This window comes from Pocillopora damicornis, chromosome 8, assembly GCF_964200805.1.
Source record: "Pocillopora damicornis chromosome 8, jaPocDami1.2, whole genome shotgun sequence".
NCBI lineage: Eukaryota > Metazoa > Cnidaria > Anthozoa > Scleractinia > Pocilloporidae > Pocillopora > Pocillopora damicornis.
Window position 1 is genome coordinate 22,736,440 of NC_142677.1, and position 24,276 is coordinate 22,760,715.

The window sequence follows — 24,276 nt, forward strand, 5'->3', positions numbered from 1 at the left end:
AGCGATATTGTGGCAGAATGTTCAAACATGATCTGCAATGAACCTTCCAAACAAAGTCACAGGAACATGGGACACATTGGAAACACAATTTCTCATAAACAAAAATTCGTTTCCCTTCCCTCACATAATACATATTGCATACAACATTTTATGCTTTAGTTGAAAGATCTATGAAAGTGAGGGGCAAAGGTGAAATTACCCAATATGGTAGTTTTTGAGCAATATGTGGAGGCATGCACAAAAAAATATTTCTTCAGTATGTACTTAATTAAGGCACATGCGGAATCCGTGGAAACAAGGTCCCAAGAAAAAAAAAAAGTATATAATTTCTCACTGCACAGTTAACAAAATAACTAACAGGAATTACAAAGTCAGTTCTGAGGTCTGTAAGAAAACTGAGCATTCCATTGCAGTCCCTTCCAGGGCTCACTGGGGTTGACTTAAGCCAATGCAGTTTTTTCCAGAGTCAAAGGTGTCCTCCCACCCTTTAGTGACATTTGCATTAGTATTCCAGAAAATTTGTTTCAGAAAATTAGCATTTAGAGTAAGAATTTCCTAAAACAAATTACAGCCCAAAAAAAAAGGATGAATCTTATGGTCAACATTAATTGGCAATTGACAATGTACATAGAAGAAATTAATGAACCACCCAGAAGAAAAAAAAAAAGGATGAATCAAAGTAACATAAAAGTGACAAGATAAACAACAACAACTACTACAAACAAACAAACAAACAAAAATAGAATAAAGAGACCTGTCAGGTCTCAATACTCACCTTCCCATGTCAAGAAATGTACAATTCTCGCTTTTCAATCAAGATTGAAATTTAAAGGATTTTCAGTTTTATCAACTTTGGGTGAATTCAATGGGAATTTTTTTTGCACAATCAATAACTTGACACTTACATTTTAGCCAGCCTTTCCCTGCTAGGCCATTTTAGATCATGTGTTTTATTAGCAGTTTTAATTCTTTTCATAACGACTTCAATCAAACAACTTTACAAGCCCAAACAGTATAGTTGCCTTCTGATGACCAAATCACAATGAACATTCAATAAGCAAAAGGCATTGCCATTTCAACTTCCAAAAGCAATCTGTCATTTAACTTAAAAAAAAAACTTATAGCAATGAACTTTACTGTGCTAAAAAGCAGAAATAATCAGTACAGTGGTTCCATATCACCTAAAAGTTGCTACATCCAAAAGCAATCAGCATAGTTTATATTGAACTAAAAGAATCTAAAAACTCTTTCAAGAGAGCTGTGTCCAATCACATGTAAAAATAAAATGCCTCAAGTATTGGTGCCACACAGACCAAATTGTTTAACTGCTTCCAAACTGAATCATCAACAAGTCTAGAACAAGCCAAACAGCTCTATTTACAGAATGTTGAATTTCCCTCATTTCAAACTTAAAAACCGAAACAGACAAAGAAAGGCCGTGTAATAGGTTGCCAAATCAGAATCAGTTGTAAGCCAAAATATCTCCAGTTGGTCTACCATCCTTGCCAGCTACTGTCGCTATACCACTCCTGGTTTGATCCTTGGTTACCATAACCACCTTCGTTGTACAGTGGCTGTTGAGCGATTGGCTGGCTTCCCCATCCTCCTCCTGACTGGTTCTGACCCATGTATCTGCGTTTGGTCTCGGGGTACTCAACTGTTGCCTGAGCGTCAGCACCATACTTCCTTTTACCAGGGGCGACACCTCCTCCACCTCTGGGTCCACCCCTTGGAGGACCACCTCTTCCACCACGGGGCGGACCACCACGGGGACCTCCTCTTCCCCCTCGTTCACCACCTCTTCCTTGAAAACCACCACGACCTCCACGGGAAGGTGGGCCACTGCGCCCACGAGGACCACCTCTTGGATTCTCACTGTAGCGATCATAGCCACCATAACCACCATATCCACTGCCGCTACTACCACCACCATAGTAATCATCATAATAGTTGTCACTGTAACTCCTATCACCATAACCTCCACTGGAACCATAGCCATACCCATCACCTTCATAGTAATCTTCATAACCTCTTTCGTATCCATCACTGTATCCACCATACCCATCTCCACCACCATATCCCCCACCATACCCTCCACGGCCACGACCACGCCCAGGAGGGCCTCCACCTCGTGGACCTCCACGGGATCCTCGAGCACCAGCATTCATGGAACCATATCCAGACTGCCCCGCACGCTTCCTGTCCTTGTTTGCTGGCTGAGGCTTGGCCAGAGACACCTCTAGTGTTACTCCATCCATCGTAGAATCGTTTGTTGCTTCTATAGCCCTGATTGCATTTTCACGTTCCACAAAATGGATAAAGGCATAATCTTTGAGTTTCTTAACTCTTTCAATTGTGCCAAATTCTTCAAACTTTTCCTTCAGCTGCTCTTCAGTGACATTTGGGGTCACATTTCTGACATAAACAACTTTAACCTGCAAACCATAATCATTAATTACACATGAATACATAAATAATAAGCAATGTGAAAAACTTACACAAGAGGAGACAAAAACCAAAATACCCAAAGCAATAAATAATGTCATTAAACAGAAATATTGACAGGCAAAAAATATGAATCTTTTAAAAAATATGAAATTATTCAACCCAACAACCTTTGGAGACAAAAACAGTTCATATTCTACTTGCACTCTTAGTGTAAGCAACATTCTGAAGGAAATATAAATTTCTTTGCATCATCTCAAACAGTGATGCCATTCTTAAGATGACAAATTTCAAGGTAAAGGTCCCTAAAAGTGTGTTACAGTTTGGCCTTACCCCTTCAGAGACATAGGCTTCTTACTGTGATTGACTACATGTAAAATTATTCTAACTTGTATCCCCTGACAACTATACAAAACTGGACCAATGAAAAATATATTGCTTTTCTGCATAGCAATCATCAAGATTCTCTCACTCAACAGCACAACCAAGTTTTCTTGTTTAGCACAAAAGTTTAAATTTCCATTAGTGCCTCATGCCAGAATTTTTTGTAAAGGAACTCTTGTGCCAGTGCCTTTTATAGAGTCAATGGAACCCCTATATAGCAAGCTTGCCTGAACAATATGCAACAAAGAGAAAAAGAGAAATCTTGACCACTTTGCATTTGAATTCCTTTCCTCTCTTCCACCCAACACACCCTGGCTACACTAGCACTTGTGCCTTTAGTTTAAAAGAAAAATATTTTCTAGAGACTCAAATCTAAGAAAATGTATAATAACCTTGGACATGACATCTGCATCAGGTTCTTCCTGTGGGTCTGCCCAGTCGACAGTTGGGGTAATATTACCCCACACTTTCACTCTCCCACTAGAGAGTCTTCGCCGAGCAAGAGATGCTGCCTGGTGAGATTCATACTCTAGGAAAGCAAATCCCCTGTTTCTGGACTTGTTTTCTGCTGACATGTACACAATAACTTCAGTCAGTCCTGTTGTAGCTTGACTGAACTCTTCCTGGATCTCCTGTTTATTCTTGTTCTTAGGTATAGAGCCCACAAACAAACGGTTGTTTGCTACAGAAAGGCAAACTCCAAGCCTTCTGCCAGGCCTGATTTCTTTATTGTCAAGCCTCTTGGTGGCATCTTGTGCCTCATCTTTAGAAGAATATGTACAAAAGCCATAGCCTCGGTTCTGACCTGAGAGAGGGTCTATCATAAGTCTAAAGTCATAGATTTTGCCACACTCCTCCAAAACAGGAATAAGTTCATCTTCAAAGCAGTCTCTGGGGATCTTGCCAACAAACACTTGGCAGCAAACTTTCTGTGGATCCAATGAAAAAATATACAAATATTTAATTATATAATATATACCAATTTTGGCTACTAGTAAGCTTAATGAAAAATTTTATCTCATTTTAACCTGTGCATTTTACAGATAATAATATATACAAAAAGGAAGCTGAATAAATTTCAGTACTAGTTCACTAGCATCCACTCTCTGATAACCAAAGTCAATTCTTCAACGTGCTATGATCGGTTTGCCAACTTACACGAATTCTTTTATCTGTCTTTTAAGGTACGTTCCCACATTTTATCAAAAAAAAAAAAAAAAAAAAAAATATATATATATATATATATATATATATATAGAGAGAGAGAGAGATAGGGGTAACTGAGCAACCATGCAACAGATACTTGAAAAAACAGTATGTGACGAGTCAGTTTACCGATACGTTTTTCCATCTGCCTACCAAGTTCGCTGCTCGACAGTTTAATCTAGCTATTAACGGCAGACCAAAAATCACAAACAAACTTCTTGCGATTGAAGGGTGGAAAGAAAATTCTTCACGACGAAAAAGATTAGTTTATAAATGATTACTGAATTCCGTTAATCGTTAACAATATCTACGATTGACTATAGAGATCTTATAGTCGGCGAAGCAGACAGAACTCGTCGGCAATGTGACCCGAGTGGTCAACCAAGAGGAAGTCGGCGAACTAGCACGCCGGCTAAACGACCATAGACCGTATTGTCTATTAAATTATGGCAAGCGCGACTGAAATTATTTATTAAATTACCTCGCTGCCTGTCCCAGGAGGAGAGCCTTCCCAATTTGGCGGTGGGCCACCATATTTCCGTTGTCCAGTAGTGATATCCAAAGTGTACCCTGTGCTGTCAAGCAAAGCTTTGATCTTCTCTTCGTCAGGGCCACTCAAGGTTTCGTTTCCGGGTGTTTGTCCGTGAGCCTTCTGTCGGTTTTTCTCGCGATATGTCTTCATTACTCCACAGAGGAAAGCACTCTTGTTTTGCACATGAGACAGATCGCTGTTTCCAAACTGCTCTAACACTTCAAGGGCGCCATCTTCGTTGAATTCTCGTAAAGCATCTAAAGCTCTGTCATCCAGTTCGGCGGGAAGCAACGCACCCGTAGCAAAGATCACACTGACTCGCTGAGCCACTCGAAGGCTCAACCCTTGGCCCACAAGTGTCTGCGCGTCTTCTGATAGTTCTTGCGTTGATTCCATCGCAAGTTCGATTTGTAAAATTACTGTCACAGCGTTAAGAATCTTCGATGCTTAGACGCCCAGACAACGTGGTCTGCGAATGTGTTTGAATGATATCTGTGGGGTGGACCTCAAGAGTGAACAGGTTCCTTCAATCGATATCCACTCGGTTGTAACTTCGGCTGTCGGTTCAAACGAAGACAGAGCCTGGGGCATTTCGAATTTTAACAGTGATCACAGGCCCAAGCTCCAGCTGTGAGATGATCATCTCGCGAAGTACCAGTCACAACGAAATTATAAGAGTTTTTATGGGAATATTTACGACCGCTCTTAGGAAGTAAAAATTCAGTCAAATTCTCAATAAAAACACGTCACCTTACTTCCACAGTGCATCGCTTGTTGTCTAACCGCTTACTTTGTTGCAACGAGGTTATTTTCGCGAGTTTTCCATTTCTAGATTTCCCACTAAAAGTTGTTTTCTTCTATAGATAAACTTAGAATCTGAAACAATGAGTAACGTGAAGTCCACAACCCAAGTTAGAGCTCTAGAGCGATTTTCATACAAACGAATACAGGGGTTAAAATACAAAACAGTATTTAACAATGGATATTCTCAAGGGATTACTTCCGCCCAAAAAACGTTCAACAAAATTAGCCATGTCGCAGTTTTACGTTGGCTCCCGATCGGTGCAATATTCCTTGGAATTATTGCCGAAGTGAAAAACGCCGAATCCAGGTTTGATTTCTGTTGCAGTGGAGCGAAGAGTGAAAACAATCACCTCAATCGAGGTAAATGTTTCCACCTATACCGGAAGCAGTACACCAAATACGGTGTTTCTGTCTGTGGCTTCGTGATCATCAATTTCGTCACTTATACAATTTTTGCTATATACCCCCAAATAGTGGGACCTACAGTCGATCAACCGTCGTCAAGCACTCGTAACGGTAATCCTGAAAACCAGTCACGCGACTAAGGGAACCAAACACCAACTGGATACAAGCTTTTCATTGTTTACTGCTGTCAACTTTTCACAAAACTTGTATTAGGAGTTTTTTTCATAATCCTATTAACTCAGTCACTTTATCCTTTGAAGTTTTCCCTACATATCACTGTTATGCAAACTCTGAAATCAATCGTCCAAGGAATTTATCTGACACCACCCGACACAGTAATTTTCACGATGTCACAATCAAAGAGCGGAAAATGAACCCTTTTAGATGTACGTTGTCCTTGTGGTGAATGGAATTTTTGGAAATGTCGTTTTCATTGAAACCGTCTACATTTTGTTGCAGGCGTGGGTAGAAAAGAATTTCATGCAGAACTCAAACTTTCTAAGAATTCATCTTAAGCCCACACCTAACAAGTCACATCAAGTCACACCTGACAAGTCAAATCAAGTCACGCAAGTTACACCTGACAAGTCACATCAAGTCACACCTGACAAGTAACGTCAAGTCACGCAAGTAACACCTGACAAGTCACATCAAAAGCAGGAAGACAGTGCTCTTTCTCACCACTCACCCGACCGTCAAACTGGTGCGTTTAAACATGAACAACAATTCTGTTTCATTCCCAAGTTAAAGGAGTACCACACTGTGCCAAGTTCATTGCTTAGCCAGCCCTTTCTGATGATTCAGTTGACACAAAAACGTTTTTTATTTTGAAAATTCTTTTATTTGTAATAATATCATTTCCTTTCTCAAAAACATTAAAGAGGTCTTCACCTCTAAAGACTCATAAATTTGTTTCCCACGAGACTGCTTTCTACAATTATCCACATAAGTGAAAATCGTAATTTCTCCCTCTTTCAGTAGAGTTTACGTTGTCTACCTTGTTTTAAACAACGTTTGATGGCTCTTTCCTCTGTCACACGTCATAGTTACGGGAATACAACGGCGCATTCTAGCTGCCGGATCCGGCTTCCATCACCGCTCCATCGCTACCGAAGCGAGAGCAGACATGGTTTAAGTTACGCTGGCACCAAACGTGCAAACCAGCCCTCTTCAAGTGAGCCTGGCTTGGGTTCCGAAACCATATCTTCCCACGAGAAGGGGGTCTGGCCCGCCCACTAAGTTCTTGTTTTTCTGTGATAATGTTTCTAGAAAGCTAATTTCGCGTTAACAAACAAACAAAAAGACAAGCAGAGAAAAGCTACAAAAAAGATTAACTGAAAGAACTTCACAAGCCATTAGACATCAGTACGCACACAAATTACCAAACAAAATAAACGGATCCACTGAGTCGCACGGATGAAAAAAAAAAAAAAGAAAGATTCTTTCAATACTGAAAGCGTCGTGAATGTAACTACCTGCAAAAGAAAGTAATCCACCGTAAAAACATTTATCATTAATACCTCATTGAGCGCTACCCTTTGATTCAAGTCGGACACGATGCTTACTGTGAAGCCTTAAGGCTGGTTTCTACTGGCGACGGAATCGACCTTGTGAAAACTGGAAATCGGAGTCATAAGCTCGACTAAATCGGAGTCCGAAGAATTAGAACGGTTTCATTTTCTTCCGATTCCGACTATGACTCCGACGCTTATAAAAATTAGATTGTCGGAGTCGAAAGCAAAAGCGGAAAAACCTATCAAACAAATTGCCAGTTCTCAGGCCCTCTCACTGGAGTTTTCCGTTTACGACTCTGACAAGAGCAAGGAGTCGTAAGCACCATCGACATTTTCCTTCCTTTACTGTCGGTTTGATTTTCATGGCTCGTATCAATCTGCGCTTCTGATTTAGGCTCCGACTCTGACTTCATCGTGAGTGAAAACCAGCCTAAAGCCTTCCGCATACCATAATATGATTTTACACGAATGACAGCCAACTGTAGCCCGTGATTAACACTGCACTACGCGAGGGATATTCCTCGCATACCATTTTTGGTGGGAACCGATACCGGCTAAGTTCATCCAGCACAGGTGAGAAGCCAACTATCTGTGCTGACACTTAAATGATCTCCTACTTTGCTAGAGATTGTTATGAGGGATTTTCACCGCACAATCGAACGTTTTATGGCATTCGTGACACCCGGCATCCATAGTGTTAGACTACTAGAATCTCTCTTCCCTCTTTTGATATAGAAGGACGTGTCACTTAAAGGTAACAGCATCGTAGAGGAGAACAGTCGGTCCTTCGTTCCTGTCCAACTCTGTCAAGTCCCGTCACAGTAAATTGTCTCTAAAGCGAATAAAAATAAACAACAATGACAAAAGAAAAAAAACCGGACAACCAGTGGTCAACTATAGTGAAAGCTCCATACAAACGCCCCCCCCCCCCCCCCCTTGGCACCGGTTCTACCAGATATAAAGATTACACGAGTCTTATTCGACTAGAAGCAAAGCTTGTATCTTTGAAGAAAAAAAAGTTCCCTACATCGGTATCTCGAAAGAGGGGCTGTCTTGTACTTTTCTTTGGAAGTGAAGGGATACTGTGCATGTCCATCACTGATTTTCAAGTGAGAAATTCTCGAGACGAGGCTTAACTAAGTAGCAAACCTCCCATAAAAATCTCAGTTAACGTTCAGCACCGAAGTCGGTCGAAACACTCCAATTCTGACATGAGGGAAACTCTTGGGAACAAATTGTAGTTGACTAAGTAACCTTCACTTGAAGTGTCTCAATTTCCAGCCTGAGGCTATGTTCGTTTTGCAGGAACTGGCGCGAAAACAAATGCGGCAGCGTCGAAACCTTCTCTAATCCCCCCCCCCTCCCCATCGCGCACACACGTCTCTTTTATTAGGAGAGAGTTGATTGATGAGACCGGACGATGCGCGCATCAGGACAATTCCTATTCAAGAACTTAGTCCCAGGCTACTTGCTCCCAATATAACGAATTTCAGCCCTACGATGCGTGCGCCAGTTTTTCAAGCTAGGTGTTTACGTTTGGCTAGAAATCAGAGACGATCATTTCTCTTGTTCTAACAAACGTTCACGATGTTCGGCTCATACTGCCATGAGTTTCATTTGGCTAAAGTTAACCTGAAGTAACAGGTCATTTTCTTCTCTAGGCCCACTCGCGACATAATTTCATACGAATTCGCTTGATCATCAAAAATGACTTCAATTAAAAACTAGAGCGAAAATATTCGCATAAGCCGTGAAGATAAAGTTTTCTGTCATTCTTCTGAAGCGTTGGCGATGGGATTGATGTAAGAGTGAGTCTAGGTTCACTTTTGACGTTTCCAGTTGCCTTACCCGGCATGCTTAAACTTAAAATTTGGTATTTAGTACAGGACAGTCCAAGATAGAGAGGAGCCTGAACACTAGAATTTTCAAATACAACTTGACAGTATCAATCACACCCTCTGCACTCACTTGTAGCATTGATTGATGAGGCCTCAAGAGTAAATAAGTCCAAAAAGAAACCTTAAGTGGCTCACTCATGCTGCGTAGTCCTTTTCTGGTTGAAATTGTTGACCCCCTTTCCCCACCCCACCCTACTAATGCAACAAAGTTTGAAGTGTTCTTAAGTCACACCAATAAATGCCACACAGACTTGGCTCTAGGCTACTAACACAAGTATCACAATATTTCACTTACCACAATGGCCTGCTAGCGTCGTACCTCAACTGGAAATTTTCACGTTTTTGATAAGAAATTTCCAGTCACCATTTGACAATTTTTTTTTCATACAATTTTTAGCACAATTCCTTTTGGATCTTCTCAACTTCAGTTATAATTTATCCATGGTTTTTGCCCATAAAATTTTCTGATGCAATTTCAACATTATATTATTTTTGTTTCAAAGTTCATTTCTATCTTTTGACTACAACTGCAATTTCCCACAGAATTTCTTCTTCATTTTGGAGACAGAATGACAACATACAATTTATACCCAGCTGGTTTTACTGGCTAATTTTGAATAAGCAATTTTATTTACGTTCAAGATTATATGATTGTTAAACAAACCCACTCGATCAATCATTGGATTGCAGATCTTCTTTAGATGTCTATTTCTAAGTCTATTTTTGAACAATATTTGAAGTTTTATTTACTAAGTTCAAAAGAATGAAGATTAAAATGTAAAAATTTGAATTTGAAAAGCAGAACTAGACAAGGCTCATAGACTTTGGGAAGAACTACGAATGTTTATATGAAACACCACAGATTTTGCAACACAATCTCCTCTTTTACCCTAGTAACTCAAGATCAAAAAAGAAAGTTGATTCCTTAAGTTTTGAACTCAGTCAGATTATGAAAGAATTTCTTCTTTTTTGCTAAAAAACAAAATGATACAGAGAATGTAACATCGAAAAAGCCTTTTCCCTTTATGTTTGATGCAGCATCCAAACCAATCAGAGAAAGAAATGATTGGGCTCCAAACAAAATGATGACACAATTGGATCAATTCAACATGAATCTGGTTGGACAAGTTGAATGGCTGCCAATCAGCAAATACAGGATCACTTCACCATCCCTGCTGCTGTGACCAGGAGTCTTGGTACCACTGTTGATCACCCTGGTCACTGTAGTTGTAGTCACCACCCCACTCTTGTTGGGAGTCCTGCTGCCCATACTGATGGTTGTAATCAATGTACTGCCTCTTAGGTTCTGAGTAGCCACCAGCTGAGCCTTGATAAGCACCATCACCACCAAACTTACGCTTCTGCGCACCATAGCCACCATCACCTCCACCTCTGCCACCCCTTCCTCTAGGAGGACCACCACGTCCACCCCTGCCTCCACGACCAAAGCCACCACCGCCACTGCCACCACGAGGTCCACCTCTACTCGGCCCACCTGGACCACCACGGGAACGTGACCCCCTCGGCCCACCTCTTGAGCCACCTTGGCTGTAGTAACCTCCTCCACCATATCCTTCATTTCCATACCCACCACCATAACCACCACCATACCCACCTCCTCCGTAGCTACCATCGTCATAATAGCTGTCATAATTGCTTCCACTATCATAACCTCCATATTGGCCATACCCACCACTGTTATCATACCCTTGGTCATATCCCCCTCGGCCACGACCTCGCCCTCTGGGTGCTCCACCTCTTAGTTGGTTTCCACGAGGACCTTGCCCCATTCCAGGGCCTCCTCTTCGCCTACTGTCCCTGTTTGCTGGTTGTGGTTTTGCTAGGGACACACTTATAGAAATGTCATCCCACATCTGTTGGTCTAGTGCATTTATTGCATTCAGTGCATCCTCGCGTTCTGTGAAGTGAACAAAGGCATAATCTTTGAGCTTTTTAACTCTTTCTACAGTTCCAAACTGGCCAAACTCTTCTTGTAGTTTCTCCTCTGTGATGACAGGTGACAGGTTTCGGACATACACCACCTTCACCTATACAAGGGATTGAGAGAGTTAAGAGGTCAGGCATGTTTCATCTCTTTAACAGCTACAAAAGTAAAAAAATTAAACCATGGTTAAGTTAAAATGAAATCATATCTTCTTCTGCCATGGAGAAAACATCTCATCCACCAGTACTTTGCTTTGATTTTTTTTTTTATTGTTCTTCCCAAAGACAATGGCTCTTCTAAAAACTGAACAAATTCTCCACAGATCACTAAAACAGTGCTTGAAATATGCAGGCTTAAAATTTAGCAGAATTATTTTTTTTCTGGTAACCAGGGACTGATGGGACAAAATCTAAATTAAGAATCATTACAGAAGGTTACTGATTTTCAATTTTTTTTTTTATAAAATGTTCCTTGTGATCATAGAAAAAAGGATTTTCACCTGATATAAAAACAAAATTACCTCTGATTGATTACTAAGTAGCCAAATTTATTTTCATATACTAACCTTTGCCATAACTTCATCATTAGGTTCTTCCTGTGGATCAGCCCACTCAACCTTGGCCACAGCCATTCCCCAGACATAAACCTTACCACTCTGAAGCCGTCGCTTTGCCAGTGCAGCTGCTTTGTGGCTTTCATACTCTAAGAATGCAAAGCCTCTGTTTTTGCCTTTTTGCTCTGAAGACAAGTAAACGATGACATCGGTCAAATCAGAGGTGACTCTTCCAAATTCCTCCAAAATTTCTTCCTTGGTCTTGCTCTTTGGAATGGATCCAACAAAGAGACGGTTGTTTGCCACTGAAATGCAGACTCCTAACTTCTTGCCAGGTCGAATTTCCTTATTGTCAAGTTTCTTGACTGCACTCTGTGCACCAGCTTTAGTTGCATATGTACAGAATCCATAGCCTCTATTAAGTCCAGATTCAGGTTCCATCATGAGACGGAAGTCAAAAATCTGACCACATTCTTCGAGGAGTGGGATTACTTCATCTTCAAAGCAGTCACGTGGGATCTTCCCAACAAAAACTTGACAGCAGCCTTTCTGTAGGACAATAATTTTGCAAATAAATCAGTTTCACTTCACTCGTGTAAGTCATTTGAACTTGTTTGGTTTGATTGAGTTTGTCAGAAAAGGAAGTTTGCTGAGAAATTCCCTACATTATGAGTTATTTGGATTTGTTTGGTTTGATTTTATCTTGTCATAAAGGAGATCTGCAGTGATCTGCAGGCAACCATCTTTAAAAAATGATTTCATAACCATTTGTATATGTCACTAAAGGAAATTTCATGCATTCATTCATTTAACAGGTTTATCCTTATAATGTGGCCTTACATGTGTCCTCTCTTTTAGGTATTTTTCTTGGATGTGTGTCCCAGTATAATTCCTTATTTAGTGAGTCTTCAAAATCAACCGAGCTTTCATAACTCACAAATATTAAATAATTTGTGTAAATAAACCCACTAGCATGCTTATAACTTGAAAATTAATATAATTCATCTAAAAATGTTCTCTCTAAATTATCCAAATCTTTAAAAAATTACCGATGATGATTTTATTTTTTCAAGCGAATAATTGAATCCAAGAGGGTAATGTTTGCTAGAAACTGATTGAATTATCTCAAATACATGTAGCTACAAATATTTCATCGACATAGACAGTTAGGCTTCCATCATGCTTCAATTCCAAGTAAGGCTTGGTACCTTCGGTATTAGAAAAATAATTTTACTTACTTCACTACCACCTGTCCCGGGTACAGGACCTTCCCAGTTAGGTGGTGGACCTCCATATTTCCTCTGTCCCGAGGTGATATCTAACGTATAACCTGTTCTCTCTAATAAAGCTTTTATCTTCCCTTCGTCGGCTTTACTGGGCGCTCCCTGGTTGCTAGAGGTATCAGCGCCTGTCGTAGAAGACTTTGTGACGTAGGTTTTCATCACTCCGCAAAGGAAAGCGCTCTTATTTTGCACATGAGATAAGTCACTGTTCGCAAACTGATCTAACACTTCCAAAGCGCCGTCTTGATTGAATTCGCGAAGAGCTTCGAACGCTCTGTCATCGAGTTCTTCAGGAGAAAGAATCCCCAAAGCAAAGATTTCAGAAACACGTTGAGCAACGCTCTCGCTGAGTCCTTGGTTAACTAGCATTTGAGGCTCCATCTTATCGATTAAAAAAATTTCAAACAGGGTTCAGATGAACTGCATAGAAAGTCTAGACACAAAAACGTTATATTTCACAGCAGCGTCGGCTAACAGTTAATAGCACGCTTGCTTGAGGAAAACGTGCTGTCTCTGTAAGGGGTGGACGCTTACTTCTGGCAGGGGTAGCGAGCAAGAATTCCTCCCCACCCTCCCATAGATAGTAACTGTCTTGTTTCCAACCGAGGCTGTCACCTATGGATTTGTAAGTAATATTTTATCGCTTTTCTCTTCTAGGGTTTCTTTTTCAGTTTTACTCTTTGTTTGTTTGTTTGGTTTTTTTTTTTCACAATAGCAGTTTTCCTTGTAAGTGAATTTCCATACATAGGGATCCAAAGAGCCACAGAAAGAAACAAACAAAAAATTGTGAGAACTCATGCCTGTCTCATCGAAAAAAAGAAAAAAAAAAAAAAGGATTAAGACAACCAAAAAAACTGTGGTTTATGTCATTTTTTAGCCTACCTCAAATGGAGAGCCTGGTTGGGCTTCCTGTTCATTCTTTTCTTCTCCCTTTTTTTAAGTTTAGATTTAAGATTTCATAAATCAAAGTTATTTCTGGGTTTTTTCTTACATATGTTTTTTTTAAAATAATACTGAAAAACACTAAGATCTATTTGGGCAGAAATATTTCCTGTTCCATTTTTAGTCTGGCATTTAAATGAAAACCAAATGAAAACCATATTTCTCCAAAGAAAGAATTATTATACCTATTACCACTTCTAGATGTAAGCTGCAAGCTATAACCTTTCCTTTCATACACTACAAAAAAAATTTTTACTATGAAAAGGATATTCACAGCGATGAACACTACTTAAGCAATAGTGAAATTAAGGCCTTAACTTTAAAGTTCATGCCTTAAGGGATTTGAACCTATGACCTCTGCAATACCACTGCAGTGCTCTACCAACTGAGCTAACAAGCCAACTCAGAGCTGGTCATTATGTTGGTTCGAAATAAAGAAGGTCTACAAGATGATCTAGAATGTATGGATATTTCAAAAGTGACAATTAAATATTTTCTTCAAACCAAATAAACAGAGGCATAATGCTATCTTCAGGCTTCTTATTAACATTTCATGATCTTATTACTTCTTTGTAAAAACCCAAAATGACAATAAATAATTGGTAAGCTAAGTAGTCTGATTGTCAAGGTAGGAGAACTGTAGTCCCTAAAAGGATTGTTGCTAGCAATAATGATGGATGCTTCTACAACCTGAGAGGTCATCAATCATTAGATTCATCTAAAAGACTTACAATAAATAATCATCTAGATTACAAGAGCTGTTTTCCAGACTATAAAATTAGTCTTCTATTCTAAAACCATATCAAGCAAAGCTTCTGAGAACAGTTAATTTAAACTAGGAAATCATCAGGTGGAAGAAGTTCAGGTATTTCGTTAAAACCTGGTATCAAAAACTTCCACAAATTCTCTCTACGATATAGTAGAAGTTTACGAAACAACAACTTCTTTCTTTGCAAGCACCTCCCTAATAAAATGTTCGTAAACCATTCTTTACAAGTTAAATTTTGACAGGTCTTTAAAAAGTCGATCATGGACATGTCTACAATGAGAAGAAAAGTGTGAAAGCAACACATCATCAAGATAAAGGTAAAGAGGAAGCTCACAACAAGGAACATTACGGCATAGTCTCCCAGTTCACCGCAAATTCCAACTTTGTAGGAAGGTGAATCAGAAGGGTAATCTAGCATGCAAACCACAAACGGCGCATAAGTACAGTACGCAGCGAACAAAAGCCCTAAGAAACTGTACACCAGGAACAGGTAAAAGTGAGCGTAGTTATTCAGTCCAACGCAGTTATTGGTAAACGGACAATGATGCGACATAGACATCACACAAGAGTTACATGAACTACAGTGATGAGTCCCTTTGTCACGCACACGAGTACACTTTGTACAAAACTTTAACGATTCCAGATGGATATCTGTGTCTTCTTCGAGCTCTTGTCGTGTTTCTGGATAGCCTGGCGAAACAATCATCGCCGCCAAGTAATTGAATATCATATTAAGCCAAAGATAGCAAGCGATGACGATGTAGCCCACACCTTTGAAAGACGAGTAGGGGTTATCAACTTCTATGGGCAAACTCTTTAAGAAGAAGAACCAAATTGCAGAAGCAAATATAAAAAGAACAGGTGTAATCTGCAATCCTTTTAGAAGCCTATACAGCCAAGTTTTTCTTGATCCACGAGGGAATAGAGTTTGTAAACTGCTGATGATAAAAACGCCCTGAATAAGTCCAACAGACAAAATCATAATCCAAACAAATGCCATCTTGGCCAAGATCACGCGATTGAAACTGGGAACGAGTTTATTTCCTGGTAAGCGTCTTCGTTTAGAGATCAACATGGCGTTCGTTGTGATTGCACTGAGCGCCAGTATGGCTGTCGTTGTTGTAGGCGCTTTCATCTTCCAGATCCTTCCAAGGCTGTTTCCAAAACTTAAGACATTATTGCCCTCGCAAGCTACGATCAGCTACCTGCAGATTGTGCCCATAAGCTTTATTTTTCCAACTCTTATGTGGCTGTTCTTCTCAATTTACGTCCACGCTCACGTTCCCAGGGACGCATTTTCCTCGTTGCTAGGGTGGTGGCACACCTTTTTCACATGTTACATGATGACTAATGCTGTTTTCTATTACTACATGACCGTCTTCGTTTGCCCGGGGTATCCTCAACACCAGGACGCCTACACTCGAGACAGATGTTTCGTGAAAAGCTACCAAATTTGTGTCAAGTGTCGACGGGTTCGAAATGCTGGAACTCATCACTGCAGCTGGTGTCACACTTGCGTCGAGATGATGTGTCACCATTGTCCTTTCACTAACAACTGCATCGGCCGCCGGAATTACATCTACTATTACACGTTCTTGGCATATGCGTTCTTTGGTTTGTCGTATGCAAGTTACCTTGCCTACTTTCCGTTTTCGAATTGTCTCTCTGGATATGCTCTGAAGAAATTCAAAGAGACTCTGCTTAGCATGCCTCACTTGAGTGTCCTCAATCGCTATTCACCTCGTTCTCAATCAGCGAAATCGATGTGGGATACTTTTAACAAAATGGAAGTTGGCGAAGGCTGTGAAGAAATTCAGGATTACGCCGTCTTGTTTGCCCCCACAGTTGCAATCACCGTATTCCTTGGAGCATTATTTTTCTTCCAGTCGTTCCTTCTCCTCGCAGACATGTCGATAGTCGATTTCTACGACTCTCTCTCCAAGGCCTCTTCATTTCAAGAGCTTCTTCGAATTTGGTATGTCAGCATTTTCAAGCGAAAGAAGTATCGTTTTATGCAGTTGATCCAGAACAAAAAAAGTCAATGGTGGAGATTTTTCGTCCCTTGCCCCACCGATGTGGAGAATGACTTACCTCCCAAGGACTTGTAAACGAAGGATTTTGTCAAAGGGAAGGGGAACTCTCTAAAACTGAATGCAATCAGCAAAAAATCATGGGATAGAGAGGGATCATTATGAAAGTAGTTGTTTTATTTTTCATTTTAACTGAAAGGGAAGTTTGTTCCTTCTCCCTACACCCTACATGTAGATGTATGCATTTTCAATTCTCACTGAACCCCTTAACTCCAATGATCTAATCATTAATTCTCCCCATTTTCTTCCACACATTTACTTGTGAATTAGTTACAAGGATTTGTTATTAGGTTCAGAAAATAACTTACACCTGATAAATTTGAGCATTCTCATTACCTGTTTGCTGGATAATGCATGGATGTTATAGGGAGAAGTTACATGTTAATCACTTCTGGGAGTTAAAGGGTTAAGTAACACATCTCTTTTTCAGGTTATTTTCCTCATCAATTTATCTCCAAGCTGTCTTGCATTAAATTGTTTTCACTAATATCATCAGATCAGAAAGATTTTAAGTGCAGCCATGTCAGGAAATAGACTTTCATTCATGAGATCCTATAGATTAATTAGATGGAATTGATACATCCTGACTTGGACCAGGATCTCCTTTTGTTTCCTCATGTTCTCTGTAGCACTGTAACCTCTTTCAAGATAGGGAAACCATTTCAGAAAATCAGAGTTTTGTTTTAATGGACTGGTGGAATTAACTTGTCTCAAGTCCTGGACCGACATTGCTTCCCTCTGTCTCTTTTTTGTCTTGATGTAACCTTGCAACTTTTTCCAGAATACAGGATGAGAGAAAGGCTAAGTATACTCCTTGTCATCTTGTAAGCATGCAAGTCATTGGTTTTTGTCTCTCTCAAGGTTTCCAGGATTAATATTTTTACTTTAAAGTTATCTTTAAGTGTTGACTGCAAAGTAAATGGTGCTTCTTGCTGTTCTGGTTTTCTGGAAAGTTGATAATTAAGGCAATCTCCTAATGCATCTATTTGGCTGTTGTATTTAAGTCTCCTATATAGTTGTATTTTTGTAACTCATTCTTGTCTCCAGCCTGTCTTGCTTATTTAAGGCTTGATAGTATATTCTGCCATAACCTTTTAGAGGATATTTTTATTTTGAAACAGTACTGAAGCTCCCTCATATGTCAAGAAAGATTAGAATAGTTTGCTGCCCTTTGAAAAAATAAGTTAAAACTCTTTATCTAGAGGTCAAACTTAGATCAGTGTAATGCAATCCTTGTAATAAGGTAGTTTTTCTCCCCTTTTGGCAGGGAGGGATGATGGAGTTGAATGACATCTTGTTGAACTAAATAATCATAATACATTGCACTGTTTTTGCAAGTTCTATGCTTGAAATAGAAATCAAAATTGAAAGTTTTACAAAATATTGTTTAATGTTATTTATTGCACATGAATTTGTGTTTAAAGCATATGAGAAGTGTGGTATAACAGAAAGGTTTAACAAAGATGCTGTTTATATCGTAACACTTCCCATGAAATGTTTGTTTTCCTAAGTTATCACAAATTTTAAGTGTTGTAGAATTTATGCAGTAACTCTTGTAAGGAAGGTTTACTGGGTATCTTTAAATTAAATTATGCTGTGTGAAAAAGCACTCAGTAAATAAATCATTCACTTTATGTGTAACATTGGGCTCAGTATTCGTTCTCCTCTTTCAAAGATCAGTCATTTTCAATAGGATTATGGAGAAATTTCCTATTTCCTTCAGCCAGGGGTTTCAATAAAGTTTTCCATAAGTAGCTGTTGATAGTGAGAGGCTGTTCTGCAAGGTGAAAATCAAACAAGAGAGCCTGCTTACAGGCTAAACAGGGTGAGAGGTCATATGGATGGTGGTCCATGCAGCTTCACTTTGACTCTCAATGATAAGAAATATGGTTGCCAGCTGTTTCATACCCATGGTAATTTCATACCCAGTCAATTTGTACCCAGCTTGGTTGTTTCGTACCCAAACTAATAAAGTATTTTTTCCATGTTGACAATTGGAGAACAAAACATCACACTTACACAAGCTGTTATTGTCAATAAAAAAAGTCACTAGTGTAAACAATATTTATTTAAAATATCACACTCCTTTTATGCTAGGCAGTAATTTTTAAATTTGTCAAGATCACATGTATACATAACATATTTTTTGTTTGTATCTTACTCGCTCACCTCTACTGAATTTGTGCATATGATGTTTTGAATAAATATATGAATCAATCAGCAGCTTGGATACAAACAAACGCAAACTTGGGTATGAAACAACTGAGTACAAAATGACCAGATACCTCAAATATCACTTCAAAATTCATATTTTCACAACTATCCACCTCAAATCTCTGGCTCTAGCAGCAAACATTTCAATTCCATTTGAAAGGCATAACCCATCTCATAAAAAAAAAATTGGTCTTAAGATGTAGAAAAGAAGAAAGAAATGTACCCGCGGAAAATGCTTTACATCCATAGTTGTTCCCATAAATACGACATCTACAAATGATCAACTTTTATCAGTACACAAGCAGCAACAGAACCATGTCAATGTTAAACTGGTGACAGTTGTTTCATTGGTACACAAATAAAGTTGTCACATTATTCAAATTCAGATGTTCTGAGCCAAACATGGTTTAAGTTTTACGTCCAAGTGTTATGTACTCCTAGGATACGAAATTTAATTATGCATACATGAAATAGCTCAAACATTATTACCTACAACACAGTAAATATTTAAAATGCATCAAATGACACAAATACTTATACAATGATAAGGAAATTTTTTACCAATACTCCTATATTATCATTAAAGGAAAATGATACTGTCATGTAAACCTTGCAGCTTACATATGGTGCAATTAAATTGCTGTACATATGTAAAAAGTCTCACAACAAATGACTGGCAAATTAACAAATGTTATCCTTCCAATTTTATTTCATCACTGAAGACCATGCAACTCCTCCAGTCAAAGTTTCTTGATGGAATAACACTATCACTTAAAAGCTGTTGGCATATCACAAATTTAAGAGTGCAAATTGCTGACACATTCTTGTCTTTATATAGTACCAAATTGAGTACAGACTGGTGTGTACATGGTAAAAGGACCTATTTTACAATTTATTTCTCAAAGAAATATTTAGTTCAAATGTTTCTTGTTTATTGCTTGCTTTCTTTGTTAATTGTTTCCATTCTATAACATCTTGCTTCTCTTTGGTTTATTTTTGCCCCAACAAAAATATTATCCTCAGATTAACTCAGTTTCAAGACAGTTCCTATATAATTTACAAAATACAACAACAACAGCTACAACGACTAAAATTGAAATGAAGTACCAGTTAATCTCTCAGGAATGATCAAAGGGAAATTTCTCCCTATAATGTTGATATCCTTTCAAGTAGAAAGGTATTGGGGGTTATAGCTTGACTGACACCAAATTCTCAGAGCTCAACTTACAAGAAGTTTATAGCAAACAGAGCAAAGAATTGTTAATTAGATCTCATGAGTGACTGTGATGTTCCTTATTTGTTCAAGTAAAAAAGGTGCAAATACTGCTGTAGTATGTTGTCAGCTAGTGCAATCCTCTAAACCATATTTTCTGCTGAGAATGTTCACTGTTTGATCATAGGCACTAGAAAGAAACAAAAATAGCTCTCTAAGGTTAAAATGTCCAATAGATAGCAAAATGGACTTTTCATTAACTTTTTTACCTCTTAGAGTGACTAGTGTCCTATTTCTCCCCACAATATCACCCCTGAATCAAACATGAAGGTCACAAGAATAAACAAAATGACCACCAACTAAAGAAGCTCTTGATTGCCAAACAAATTCTCCTTGTCAGCACATTAGGAAATGTATAGAGCACAGTATGGAGAATATGCATACTGATGTTAGGATGTAACAGGTTAAGGATAAAATGGTTGTTATTTCGCAACCCCTTGACAATAATTTCGTAGAAAAGGTTGTGGTTATTCATCGTGGTGAATAACAATAAAAGCTAAGTTTTTCGTTTGTCTCACGATCTAGTCACGTGTGATTTTACCCTTGACAATAGCTTGCATGGTAGCTCTGTACACTCAAATTAAATTAGTTTACTGATACGTTGAAATCAGGGAAACATGTTGCAATAGATATTTAAAGCATGACTGTGACCAGCAAAGCAGTAATCAGAGATTCAAGTTTCTGTTCCATTACCTGCCTTCTCTGATGATAGAAAACTTGCCATGAACTGACAAATTAACAACAGTTGAACCTTTGCGACACTGCTCAGTCAATCCTAACACTCCACCATCAAGAATTAAATCTAGTTTTGGCCAAATTTCTTTAAATTCCTGAAACAAACAGGTATCAAAAATTAAGTACTCCCAAGAGTGACCAAGACAGAATTTGTCCTTAAAACAACCATACAATATCAAGAAGACAAGAAATTAGATTTTAAAAAAAATTGTCCTGATAGGGATTATTAGTTGATCCAATACCAAATTCCCTGAACTAGCAACATGCCAGTTGTATGACAGACAGTAAGGATAATCACTAATGATTTCTGGGAGTGAGAGGGTTATTGGTTTTCTATACAAGAAAACATATGAATGATAAAATTATCAAACTACTAATTCTGATTGTAGCTTTTACTGATTTTCTTTCCCAGCCCAGCCAACTTTACATTGGTTGGGCTGAGTTGCCCAAATACCAATTATCCTTTTTCTTGGGTTACTTGTATGGCATAACATTTTTCAGGCGGTAAAACCTGGATTAGCACTTATCACATTTTTAACTTCTTGGGCAAGCCCTGTGCATAGAATTACCATACCTCAATTTTCAAACTGCTTTGTCCCACAGTGCTCACATTTGCACTGGTCAAAGCAAGTGGTTCTTCACATGCTAAACTCAATTGCCGCACAAAATCATGATCAGGAATTCTGATTCCAACAAGTCTTGTTGTTGGATTTAACCCAGGATTTAACTGATCAGTCCTTTCAAATACTAATGTCACAGGCCCAGGAAGCAAGTCTTGAAGAATTTCTTTACTCACAGTTACTTTTCCCCATCTGAAAATCCAAAAGAAATTAAGTAAACTGCTATGTGATAATAGGAATAACAAAATTCAGCAACAGAAAGCAAGGATTTCAGATGCAATGCTGATCAGCTATCTGAGATCTTTTAGTCACAGCCTGTATACAGCAATCCTTGAGGACAGCCATGTTAACATTCTGTAACTAAGGAATTCACCTCTACAAGAAAGATCATTGAATTCTTCTAGAAAGACCCCTGGATATTTGGTAACTGAGCTTGCTATAGAGGGAAATAGGTATTTTTGCTAAAAACAATTTTTGTAGTTAGTGTCTGTCAAATAAAGTGCATTCATAAGAAACATTTCCTGTGGCTGGGGCTAAACCAGATCAACTTAACCTCATGTAAACATAAAGATCCCTGGTTTCCCAGCTGCAAAATTACTTTAGCAACCTTTTTTATCTCGCCAATAAACAATAAACAAGTGTTGACAAGAAGAGTAAGACTGCATCTGAAATAATGACCTGCATTGTATATAAAAAAGACCATGGGCAATCAACAAGTAGTTCAATCAATAAGTATAAGAAAAAAAGCTTTCATTTTTCTTTGGTTGTCAAATTCTGTGAATTTTTCTGGAACATGGTTGTTGTTTTCCACCACCTCTGATTCAGAGGTTGCTTTTAAAATCATGCAGATGCAGTCATACAGTCACAGCATTAACTGCTTTGTTCTTTAAAAGACAAATAATTTTCAGTTATCTGGCATGATTTCACTGATTTAGATTTAGTGAAAAGTGATATCTTAGAACTTCTGGAGCTCCCCATGATCTTTACAAACCCTGTCAAACAATTAATCAATTAATCAAACAATCAGTAACTCAATCAATCAATTATTGTAGAGGTTAGCAAAGAGGGATCCTGATTCCGTGTGCTTTAAACAGTACTTCCACAGCACAAATTTAAAAGGGGAAACCTTAAATCTCACTTTTCTTTGCCTTTTCATAAAATCCATGCATCATGCATTAATTTTGGGCTTAAACCCTTTGCTGCCCTCAGAAAATATCAACTTCCTTGAATCATCCAATTGTTTAATTCCTACCCACAGGACAAATCTACTGGTCCCCTATACAATATGCTGAAACTCCTGAATTTTTTTAGGGATGGCTGTACTTAGATTAACTTTTTTAAAGCACTCTGTAATCAAAGGCATCATTTTAGCAGCTCAGGGTCTTAGGAAATGACAGATAGTCCATCAGTAGATCTTACTTATATACATCTTCCAAGTTCCCAACACATATTGCAACTGGCTTCTCTTCATGTCGCCTCTTGATTTCATACAACTTAGTGACTGCTTCAGTGGACTGCGCCAAGGCTGCTACCCCATAGATGGTATCAGTTGGAATAGCAATCACGTTACCACTCTTAAGTGACTTGACAGAAGCGTTGATGATACTTTCGAGATTTGGAGCATTGTCTACAACAAAAATTTCATAACTAAGCCGAATTGAAAAGATCTTGGCTATCATTTTCTAGATAAATTTTAGGCTGTTTTATTGTTTCTTACAATTTCGGTGACGTTAAGGAAGAAAGAAGTGTGTTTCTCTGATATCAACTACGTACAATACTTTACAAACATTCTTCATAAGCTCACCTTCACGCCCAGCAACTTCAGGTCGCTTTTCGATTGCTGTAAGAGAAATTTTTACAATTTTTGCCGACGTATTCATGATGAAAAGTCGCAAGTCGAGAACTTTAAGTCCTCTTTTCCACAAAAATATGCACTGAATTTGGAAAACACTAACAGACTTGGAATGGTACCACTACGAAGTTAGTTGCACGTGTCTCCCATATTTGTATCCGATGTTGTGTGTTAGGAAGCTGGAAACCAGAGCAGTACCCAGGCCTCCTCTGTCGCTTTATCAGGGGCTCTAACGCCTTCCGCGTCCCTTCTACCTTAAAGTTTGTTGAGACGTTTCTTATCCTTTTGATTAGTTTTCATAATTAAGAATACTTTATATTTTTGTTGACCTCTGATTGCACCTTAAAGATTGATGGATCGAGTCTGTAAATCTCGTTCCTGGTTTGTGTCTGACAAATTAAGTTCTTTATTGGAAAAATCAATCCGGTATTGTTAAATGACTTTTGCATACAAGTGTACAGAGATCAATACAAGTAATCTAAGAGTGGCATAAAACGGAGCGAAGCGCAGAAAAGTGTTGGTGCAAAACTTACAACAACTTGCGATCGTAATAATAAATTACCTTATACGACTTAGACCGCCTAGTTTATTCTAATCGGGATAGTTTCGCCTATCATACCAACATGTTTTGTTTTCCTGCCTTATTATTCTCCAATTCCATATCTATGTGTACAAGTAGGAATTACAATGCCTCCTCCTCAGGTTTCTGGCCTCTGGACCAGAAACTCTGCAGGAGCAATAGCGAGCGCACTTACCATCTCATTTTTTCAGCACTACCCCGATACAACTCTTGGGCTAATTTCTACTCCCAA

At 38.7% G+C, this 24,276-nt stretch overlaps 4 protein-coding genes across 4 annotated transcripts; 1 reads left to right on the forward strand and 3 right to left on the reverse strand.

Annotated features, from left to right (window-relative positions):
* Positions 1 to 906: 906 nt before the first annotated feature.
* LOC113679753 (heterogeneous nuclear ribonucleoprotein R) lies at positions 907 to 5,070 on the reverse strand. The gene is made up of 3 exons (XM_027196721.2): positions 4,517 to 5,070; positions 3,222 to 3,758; positions 907 to 2,435 (listed from the first exon to the last, which is right to left on the reverse strand). The coding sequence occupies exons 1-3, from the start codon at positions 4,961 to 4,963 to the stop codon at positions 1,494 to 1,496; spliced, it is 1,926 nt and encodes a 641-aa protein (XP_027052522.2). The 5' UTR covers positions 4,964 to 5,070; the 3' UTR covers positions 907 to 1,493.
* Positions 5,071 to 9,786: 4,716 nt separating this feature from the next.
* LOC113679763 (heterogeneous nuclear ribonucleoprotein Q) lies at positions 9,787 to 13,499 on the reverse strand. The gene is made up of 3 exons (XM_027196733.2): positions 12,925 to 13,499; positions 11,699 to 12,235; positions 9,787 to 11,236 (listed from the first exon to the last, which is right to left on the reverse strand). The coding sequence occupies exons 1-3, from the start codon at positions 13,348 to 13,350 to the stop codon at positions 10,352 to 10,354; spliced, it is 1,848 nt and encodes a 615-aa protein (XP_027052534.1). The 5' UTR covers positions 13,351 to 13,499; the 3' UTR covers positions 9,787 to 10,351.
* Positions 13,500 to 14,139: 640 nt separating this feature from the next.
* On the forward strand, positions 14,140 to 18,411 carry LOC113679764 (putative ZDHHC-type palmitoyltransferase 8). The gene has a single exon (XM_027196734.2). It carries the CDS (start codon positions 15,754 to 15,756, stop codon positions 16,786 to 16,788), a length of 1,035 nt encoding a protein of 344 aa, XP_027052535.2. The 5' UTR covers positions 14,140 to 15,753; the 3' UTR covers positions 16,789 to 18,411.
* Positions 18,412 to 19,302: 891 nt separating this feature from the next.
* On the reverse strand, positions 19,303 to 23,657 carry LOC113679762 (threonylcarbamoyl-AMP synthase). Its single transcript, XM_027196732.2, has 5 exons — positions 23,417 to 23,657; positions 23,032 to 23,239; positions 21,567 to 21,804; positions 20,951 to 21,087; positions 19,303 to 20,387 (listed from the first exon to the last, which is right to left on the reverse strand). The coding sequence occupies exons 1-5, from the start codon at positions 23,490 to 23,492 to the stop codon at positions 20,324 to 20,326; spliced, it is 723 nt and encodes a 240-aa protein (XP_027052533.2). The 5' UTR covers positions 23,493 to 23,657; the 3' UTR covers positions 19,303 to 20,323.
* Positions 23,658 to 24,276: the final 619 nt, after the last annotated feature.